Source organism: Protopterus annectens, chromosome 6.part0, assembly GCF_019279795.1.
Source record: "Protopterus annectens isolate FY-2018-M chromosome 6.part0, PAN1.0, whole genome shotgun sequence".
NCBI classification, from domain to species: Eukaryota; Metazoa; Chordata; order Ceratodontiformes; family Protopteridae; genus Protopterus; species Protopterus annectens.
In genome coordinates this window covers 623,811,695-623,821,854 of record NC_056737.1, presented here as the reverse complement: position 1 = coordinate 623,821,854, position 10,160 = coordinate 623,811,695, and the positions used below count along the sequence as shown (strand labels likewise).

At 39.4% G+C, this 10,160-nt stretch overlaps 1 protein-coding gene across 3 annotated transcripts in view; it reads left to right on the top strand.

The window, feature by feature from the left end:
• The window catches only part of MAP4K5 (mitogen-activated protein kinase kinase kinase kinase 5), a 2,873,315-nt gene that overhangs the window by 2,206,515 nt on the left and 656,640 nt on the right, over positions 1 to 10,160 (top strand). For all 3 annotated transcript variants that reach the window (XM_044074300.1, XM_044074299.1, XM_044074298.1), the window contains one exon: positions 419 to 477. In XM_044074300.1, coding sequence (XP_043930235.1) covers positions 419 to 477 — 59 coding nt within the window. The remainder of the gene's footprint in view (positions 1 to 418; positions 478 to 10,160) is intronic.

The following is a 10,160-nucleotide window of genomic DNA, read 5'->3' as shown; positions in this document are numbered from 1 at the left end:
TCTTAATTATAGTGTGTTGAAAGGTGAAAATCGGGACATCGAAGTCAACATGCTTCATGATACTGTGTGTGAAAATATATTGTTGCCCTTATGATCTTTTCCCTTCTGCAAATCTTTGGTTATTTTAGAATTCTGCTACTTTTGTCCAAGCATTTTTTTTTTCTGTGTGAATAACCTGTAACGATATTCTAAAATGTTAACATTTTAAGAGAGTAATAGTTTTCTTTGTAGTTTTGTTTTCTATTTAATACATTATAAATGTAATAAAACTGAAACACTGTTTTACACGTTGGTGAAATGTTAAACTACGTCATCTCAAAATTGTGATTGCAGTGATAGCTGTTAATTTCATTCTGTAATATGTGTGCATTCGGCACAATGTTTTGCTTGTTACTTATTGTTTGGTATTTTGTTTTAGGAGGTTTGCCATAACAACAAAGATTCCTGATACGAAAGGGTGTCACAAGTGTTGTTTAGGTAAGTAGCTGTTGTGGGATCAATGTAAATTGCCATTTCATTAATTAGCCTGTTTAATTTTTTCAAATGTTTTGGGTTTCTAACACCATAGCAGGAATGGACCCCATTCCTAAGTCAGAGTATAATTAAAATTCATAAAATTAGTAGTATTTCAGCCTTTGACGTTAGCCAAAATGCTCTTTGCAGCACCTGCGGTGTACCCAGAATTGAAATTTTTATGGCGTTACATGTATAGGTAGCATATGACTGTAGATTATTTTTTATTAGACCCATTGCTACTGCTACTACTATTTGAACTGCATGGGTATCTTTCATCCACACTGCTCTCATCTCTGCCTGCAAATCCTGATGTTTTATGACTGTGTCTCTCAGTATATGAGACAGTGTAATTACTAGGTGTAGCATTTTCAGTGATCACTGTTACTTTTGTCTGCTTTTTCATGGACTACTGTATCTGGTTTTCTTGCATCTATTTTTTGAACTGTTCATAATGGCTGATCCCTTGGGATGTACACTTTTTCATTCTCGAAAAAAAAGCTTTGTAGATGATGTTTCTAATGCGTCTCAGCTACTTCTATATTGTAGTATATGCACAATCCCCAGTACAACAGTCTTGCCACATTATTGTGCCTTTCAGTGTACTGGCTGTCTGCCATTAGTATATCACACCAAGCAACAAGGTGAGCGACTGTTTCAATTTTTTTTATACAGTTCCCTGCATTTGTCGGTTTCTGCCACATGTTCAGTGGACTGCCGTTATTAACCCTTAATCCTTTGGTTTCAACTTACCTCTCCTTGACCATTCCTGTGTCAAATGTTGATCAACATAAGGTTGTTTCAAGAGATCTCTATACTGGGCACTGTATTTATGACTTTTCCACATTTTTATTTTCTGATCTTCTCCTTACAGTCTGTTTTTTGTTACATTCATTTGCTGTCTGATTTTTGTCTACTTTTAATTTGGTTTCCATTCCCATTTGCCACTGGTATGCTTCTGCTAAACTAAGCAGAGAGGTCATCTAAGACTTCCTCTCCTCATGTTTTTGAACTTTCACTATGTTTGGATCTGATGAGGTCAGCAGATATGTATCCATTCCCATGACTGCAGATCTGTTCATGTAATCATTTTTGAGGAGGCCCTCTCCTCCTTCATAGCATAGAATATATAATCTTTTGATAAGCGTGAAGAATTTTTTTTGTATTTTTCTCCAACTGATCTAATATCTTTTGGGGCCACTCAGTCACACCAGAAGTTTAAGTTGAACCAGGAAGAGCAAATTGGTTTATAGCTTGGACTTGTTCCTGTATGAAAAGGCTGTTTGTAGTATTAGTTTTAGTCTTCTGAAGTATTTCTTACTGAGTTTTTATTTAAATTTGCTCATATTTTATTGCCAATCCTTCATCTTCTTCTTCTTTCGGCTTTTCTCGTTTAGGGGTCGCCACAGTGGATCACCTGTCTGCTCATGATTGGCAGTGGAGTATTACGGTATCGAGTTGCCAGCCCGGCACCCAACCTTCCACAGAAGGCACACACACACACACACACACACACACACACACACACACACACACACGCACTCACACCTAGGGCCAATTTAGTGTGTCCAATCCACCTACAGCATGTCTTTGGGATGTGGGAGGAAACCAGAGCACCCGGAGGAAACCCATGCGACCACAGGGAGGACATGCAGACTCCGCACAGAAGGCACCCTGGCTGAGGATCGAACCAGGGAACCTCTTGCTGTGAGGCGGCAATGCTAACCGCTGCACCACCATGGCTGCCCAATGCCAATCCTTCATGAATTCCCAAATATTTATACACTCCTTCCTGATCAAGTTCCTGTATCTCACATTCCTGTCCCAGACTGATATTTTTTTGGCACTGCAACTTTCCAGCTTTAAATGTTGCTTTTGTACATTTATTAAGACCAAATGTTATTCTTATGTCATCTGAGAGTTTTAACCACTTGCAGTTGTGCTTTCAACTCCTTGTCTGATGAACTGTATAGTTTAAGTCATCCACAAAAAGTATTTAAGAGAGGTTGTTTTCAGGGAGCTAAATCGTAAGTAAGACCTATTCTGTTAAGTAAACAGGTTAATGGGTTAAGAGCAGGACAACACAGCAGCTTTGACAAAGAATCACCCTGGAATTTCCCCCTTTGAATTTTTATCCCTGGGATAATAACATGCCCAATGTGGGTTCCTATTAGTACAAAGAAAACGCATTTTGTCGAATGCGTTTTTGTCAACACATGTAGAGCGAACAGGCAAAACAGCGAAGCGGCTGTTCAGTGAATTCTTTCCCTGGGAAAGAAGTCACTTGACCGCTTCGTTGTTTTGCCGTGTTCTGACGTGTAGTGTGGTCCTTTGTCCGGTATAGCTCCCGAGCGTGATTGTGCAACAGTTACTGACCTTAGGGTTAAGGTGTGGGTTAAGGTAAGTGCATATGTATGAAAGTATATACTGTTTTATAATTTGTGTTAGATGTATGGTTGAGTTACGTGTGTATGTGTTTTCAGTTGTTTACTTTTGTTTTGGGGGGGGTAGAATTAGGGTTAAGGTAAGTGTGTATGTGTTTGGAACTGTTTATGTAAGTGTGCGTGAGTTACTGACCTTAGGGTTAGGGTACGGGTTAAGGTAAGTGCATATGGTTTAAAATGTTTACTGTTTTTTTTTTTCGTTAAATGTATGGTTGGGTTATGTGCATATGTATATTTAGTTGTTTACTGGTTTCTGGGGGGTATATTTAGGATTAGGGTATGTGTGTATGTGTTTGGAAGTGTTTAATGTTTTATTTTTAGGAGGTTTGAACAGCAATTTCTTTCCCTAGGAAAGAAATTGATGTTCTGTGGTTTCGACATTTTCAGCTTTCGCTGAAAATGTGTCGATGAAGCATCGTTCGCTGTTTTTAGCATTCGATGTTGCAATATAGACCCGCCCAATGTCGTAGCTTAATTGCAGAGTAGTTTGCCACTGTTTCATGGTCACTGTAATGTAATTGATCATTGTAGGATGTAACTTATTTATTAGGGTATGTGTGTATGTGTTTGAAAGTGTTTAATGTTTTATTTTTAGGGGGTTGGAACAGCAATTTCTTTCCCTAGGAAAGAAATCGCTGTTCTGTGGTTTCGACATTTTCAGCTTTCTCTGAAAATGTGTCGATGAGGCATCGTTCGCTGTTTTTAGCATTCGATGTTGCAATATAGACCCGTCCAATGTCGTAGCTTAATTGCAGAGTAGTTTGCCACTGTTTCATGGTCACTGTAACGTAATTGATCATTGTAGGATGTAACTTATTTATCTGTAAGCATTCCTTTATACATGGATGTGGGATACTGTCAATTTTTTTTTGTAATCTATCAGTGCCATACTTAGATTCCTCCCCTTTTTACAATTCTCTATTATGAATTTATCAACAGATGATCATTTGTCCTTTCTTTTGTTACCCATTTGTTCTATTGCTATGGTTAAGTTTTCTTGCAAATCACTATAAACAGTAAACTCTGTCTGCATCAATTCCAATATATAGTTTGGACATTGTCGAAAGTCAAGTTGTTGGCCTGTAGTTTTTAGCATGGCTTACAGGTTCACTCTTAAGCAGGAATATTGTTTTCCCAGTTGGTGTCTGTTTGGGATGTATCTGTAAGCAATCTTACTCGGGGCTAAATCTTTGTGTAGTGATATTATTACTTTTATCCAGAAGTTGGGTAACTGCATCTGGGCCTGGGGTTTTCCAGTTAGGAGCTTTTCTTAGTTTTATTTCAACTTCTCTGGCCTTCACTTAATCCCATTTCATATCCTCTACATTTGAACTCCTAACTGTTTTTGTTTTTATTTTTTATATCCATTCAGCATTTTTGTTATGTTCAACAAGGTCTTCATAAGTTCTTCTCCAAAATGTGTCTATTTCTTCTTTTTTATTTGCTGGTGGTGGTTCTATTCCTTTTTGGTTTGCTTTGTTTTCCAGTACTCTATAAAACTTTTGGGCCATCATTGAATTTCTTATTTTGTACTTTTACTTTATATTTATTTGCATACCTTCAAAGTTTTTTCTGCCTGTGCTGGTATCTTTAGTTTATTATTTACAATGTTATGTGATAGATTCTGGTCTGTTTTGATTCTGTGTGTTGCTTTTACCACATCAGTTTTTTGAAGTAAAGGTTTATTTCTTGAAGTCTTAGGACCTGCATACCAAGGTGATAAGACACCTGAGGTTTGAATGAACCTACTAGGAAAATACCTGGATGTCAGGAGTCATGGGTGGAAGTGAGGACCAAGACAATACGTAGCTTACCAGATGTACTGCTTGCATTTCTTAATCTAGTTCTTAATAACAAGAAGAAGTGTTACATCACAAATAGCCTAAGGTTTTGTTTGAAATGATTTGTATTTTTTTTATCCCACTTGCTGACCATCTTCAAACCCCAACTCCCCACAGACCCACATGTTCCTTCCAGGAATGAGAGCTGGCCCATTTGTCCCCCTAACCATGGCAAGAAACCCGATGACCCATTCATTCACAGATAGGAGCAAGGGCCCATTGGTTCCCCAGAAGATGAGAACTAGGAGATGAGATTAAGCCACTATATTGCATGGGACATCCTCTCCCCCAGTAATGCATTCTAACCCCTTCCTGTACCAACTGTGACTCTTGCAGTGGCTGCTTTCTAAAGGGGCACACGCATGCATCTTTTACACACACCATTCATCCTGGCATCTGCAGCACAGAGTCATCCCAGCCCAAAGTGCTTCATGCTACATGCTTGTAGGCATGAGCAATGCTGTGGAATAAGCCTCCTCCACAGGATGGGTGAAGTGGCATTTGCTGCTTACTTCTGCTGTCCCTGTGTGATTATTCCAGCTTCCTTTGCCACTGTTCAGAAAGGAGTTGTTTTGGGTAGTCTAATGCTTTGTCATGCCATGCCACAGTTCTGGTTGTTTCTTTTTAGAGTGTCAGTGAATCCTGTGATGTGTTGATATTTTTCTGAATAGATCTTCATGTGCTGCTGGTTGTTGAAGCATTTTGTTTCTTCTCTGCCTTTCCTGCTAAGGCCTAGTTCATTTTGAGATGTCAGACAGACACTCCATATGACAGTTTATTTTCTTTTTGATATTAGAGGAGGTAACACCTGCTGGACATTTGATTCTAGAATTACACATATACTGGAAGCAGTATTCCCTTTACAGACTATGTACTTTGACCATTTTCATGTCCCCAGTTGTAGGTTGACAGCATGATGATTTGGAGGAACAGTAAAATTCCAGGATAGCTGACAAATGGTAAAGGTACAATGAAACATACGGATAAGTGATGTGGTATCACCAAACGTGCATTTAGTTTATACAGATAAAGTGTACTAGTTGCATTTCATAAAAGACCTGCTTTGTAGACGTGCATTGGATTACCTCTGCAAGTGACTTGCATAGATGGATGATCTCAGCTTATCTCATTTAGAGGCTGGATAGTTTGAAGTAAGGGTGTGCTTTGCCTCCCCTAATGTCATGTTGACAAATTGTACCTTGCTACAGGAAGTTGATCCTTCCCCAGTGGATAAACATGCTACAAGAAGAGAGGGAATTCACTTTTACAGGGGAGAGATGGCATTTTGTCCCAGCTCTCATCTGCTGAAGATTTGTTTCCAGAGTTGCACAAAACCCTGGAAACAGTATTTCCATTACAGACAATGAATTTTGACCATTTGTATTTGCCTCATTGTAGGTTGACAGCTTGATGTTTTAGAAGGAGCAATACGTCTGAGGAATATGCCAAATGGCAAAGCGAAAATGGAGCAGACAGATAATTAATGTGTTATCACCAACAGTGGACTGAGTACAGTTCACATAGGTGAACTACAGTTCATTGACGATCTTTTAACAGAGTATAATTTTACCAAAGATCAGTCTTCCTCACTATGGATGAGTTTATCTTTACCAGAAGGGAGTCGTTGCACAAGCATCAGTACCAGGATACAGACTTTTACCCCTCTCAACTACATTTTGTTTTCACTCAGAGTTAGAGCTCCAGGCAAATTATGTACACTTAACCTGCAGTGTAACACTTTCTTCAGAAAATCAATATTTGCATCTTTTCTGGCCCTTAGTCATACACAGACTTCAGTTCTGTGCATTAGTTAAGAGTTATGCATTGGTAGATCCATTTGAACAGGCCTACTCCCTTCATAACTTATTTGGCCTATTATCAGTATGTTAGTTGAATGATGGATGGAGTCTAAACAAATTACAGTATTTCAGCATTGTAGCTTATGTGCTGACTTTTGGGAGGGATATTCTTTACCTTAGATACTGACATTCTGTGTAAGCATTCGGTAGTATAAATCAGAGAAAGTTTGGACCTTTTTGGTTTCATGTATAAGATTAGAGTACACCTTGTGTGTGTGTGTGTGTGTGTGTGTGCACGCGCATATATGTATATATGTATATATATATATATGGGTTCCTATGAAAAGATCGACAACTTGAAATTTCGAAACTGACTTCACCGACAACTGAAATCCCCGACGACGCAAATCATGGACGTTTCCGAGGTAAGGGATGTAAATTCGCTACTCATGCCTACCATGGTTTAGTAAGTGTGGCAGTGTTATGTATGCTTCCATGGTAGGCATGGGTAGCGAATTTACATCCCTTACCTCGGAAACGTCCATGATTTGCGTTGTCGGTGATTTCAGTTGTCAGTGAAGTCAGTTTGGAAATTTCAAGTTGTCGATCTTTTCATAGGAACCCATATATATATATATATATATATATATATATATATATATATATATACACACACACACACACAAACACACATACATGTATGATTGACATATATATATATATATATATATATATATATATAGATATATATAGGAGTCCTGGCATAAATAGAACATGTTAGATGGTCAGCCTCTGTATTGTGGACCCATCTTGGTTGACACATTTAGATGGTTGACAGCTGTGTGAGATTGACAGGGCGATATGCCCTTTCCCGGGTATTGTGAGATCTTGCAATAAGTATATATAATTTGAGAAGGGGACGCAGGGGGCTTGCCCTTGCAAAAAAGCACTTCAGTTTTATTTGTATGTTCTGAGCATTAGTACTGTAGCTTTTTGACATGTTTTTGTCGACGAAAAACACATTGACATTTCCGTGGATCAGATATTGGTAGAAGATCCATATAGATATGTATTTTATATATATATATATATATATATATATATATATATATATATATATATATGTGTATGTGTGTGTTTATGTATGTATCTTGTGTATATGTGTTTTTATAAAATGAGAAAATCAAGCAATCTCATCAAGTAAGACAGATGTATAAAATATGATCTGGTATGAGGAAGTCCATTCTTGGTGACAGTGGGACTTTTGCCAGCTGGTGATAGGCACTCAGCTTATAAAGCTTTCCTAGGCTACTGTCCCCTTTACTTATACCCACAATAATCTGAGTCTTGACCTCTCACTCCAAATCTCTGCCATGTGTAATCACCGCCATATTGAGATATTCTTACCATGTTGTTTGGCATTTGTATGGAAGTGTTTTTTTTTCTCTACATGCTACTCTTAAGTTATTTTCCTTTATTTATACTTTTCTTTAGGGTTGGAAGCAGTTTCATGCAGTTGAAAACAACCTTCTAATTTTTTCCAAGCCAACTGCATTTTTTCTTTTCCTGTTTCAGGCCTTTAAATTTGACATCTGCGCTCTCTTGAATGTTGTTGCATTTTCATACCCTGTTTTCCCCAATTGTCTTGTTTCTTAGTATGAATATCATTCTGCACTTCACTCGTTATCTCCACTTTTATTGAAGTTTTTCAAAAAGTTTTTAGATGCATTGTCCTTTTATTTCCCATTGTTTAAATAGTTTTCTTTGTATGTCATCTTGACTGTTCTTTTGGTGCTATTTATTGATGTTCTTCATTCCACATTGCTGCAGTCCTAACTATTGGGTAGTCCGCTGTCCAGTCGGCCCGAATACCAAAGTATATGGCTGACGTCGGTCAGGGCGCATTACACTGACGTCAGAACGTCAGGGTACTAATGCGCATGACCGACGTCATATCCTCAGTCTTTTTTGCCGCATGGTCCGATGCAGAAGCACTTTTGCGAGTGCAGGTTGGCGTTCTGAAAGTTTCTGAAGCCAGAGTTTCAGACCGAATCAAAGTTGGCTAAGTACCCCGTTGGGGAATATTTTGGTTTTTCTTGCCTCAGTATTTAACCGGATGTCAGAAAAAGTGAATAACTGTATTTCTTGTGGGAAACAGATACCTCATAGGGATTACCATACTTTGTGTATACCTTGTTTAGGGCCTGAGCACGACGTTGTTGGATGCCGCTCTTGTGCTAGATTTAACAAACGCACTATTAAGAGAAGGTTAGACTGTGCCAGGTTAGTGTTTGGGAAGCGTTGTAATTATAAAATGCCGTCGGATGTTCCGGCCGCTTCGCTAAAAGCGCAAGGACAAAACAGCAAAGCCTAGAGTGGAGGAACCGACAGTCCCAGACGTCGGTTCTTTAGAGGGCTCAGTGGAGCCGGAGGTTTTGCCAGGTGTTTCTTTGGAGTCGCAGGGAGAGACTTTACTGTTACAGGATGTATCCTCTCAGGAAGTAGGCCAGGCTGAGGGGGCTTCTCAGGTGGCTGTTCTTCCCTCTCTTCCTAAGGTGGTTAGAGCCTCCCTTCAGTTTCCAAGGCTTCTTTGAGGGCAGGCCAAGTTTAGCTTCTGTGGGGTTTCTCCTAGTGCTTCAGGATCTTTGCCTAAGAAACATATGCTTAAAATGGCAGAGGATTTGATTACTATGATTAGGGGTTCTATGCCCCCTCCTGATAAGAGGCCTAGGGTGGAACCTGAGTTTGAGAGTTTTGAGCAATGCTCGGAGGCTTCGGAGGCTTCGGCTGAAGACTTGCAGGAGTACCCTCCTTATTCTGATTCTGATGTGGATGATTCTACTCCTTCTGCTTCTCCTCCTGAGGATTTTTCATTTTCAGAGACTCTGCATTCCATGAGGGAGCATTTTAAATGGGAAGGTCAAGATTTCTCTGATTCCAGGAAAAGGCTTAGGGAATTCTTGTTTTTACCCCAGCATAGGCCTTTAGCTATACCTCCTGTTTTGAATGTGGTGGAAGATGTTTTTGCAGAGGCTTCCCTGAATCCTGATTCTTTGCCTCCTGCCCCAGTTAAACCGGATAGGTATTATAGGGTGCCTGAAGCTCATAAGTATCTTTTTAAGAGTCCTAGGGCAGACCCGGAAACTGTCTCTCAGGGGCCTAAAGGTGTGAAGGCCTCCGTTGTTAAAAATCCTGTCCCTCCTGATAAAGAGGCAAGGGCTTTGGATAGATGGGGAAAGAAAGTGTATACTGCTTCCACTTTAGCCATGAGGGCGTTGAATTGTCAGTTTCACATGTTAAAATTTCAGAATTATCTTCTTTCACAGTTGAAATCTAAGGTGGATGCTCTGGCGGAAGGTATTGAATGTAAAGAGTTGCAGGATTTAGTTCATGTGTCTGAACAAGTGGGTAAACATTCCTTGCAATGTGGTTTTGATGCTGTGCAGGCCTCCTCCAGGGTGGCTGCCACTGGTTCTGTTCTTCGTAGGCACGCCTGGTTGAGAGATCAGAACTTAGCTGAGCATGTTAAGACAAGGATTTTGGATGCTCCTTTACAGTCTGAT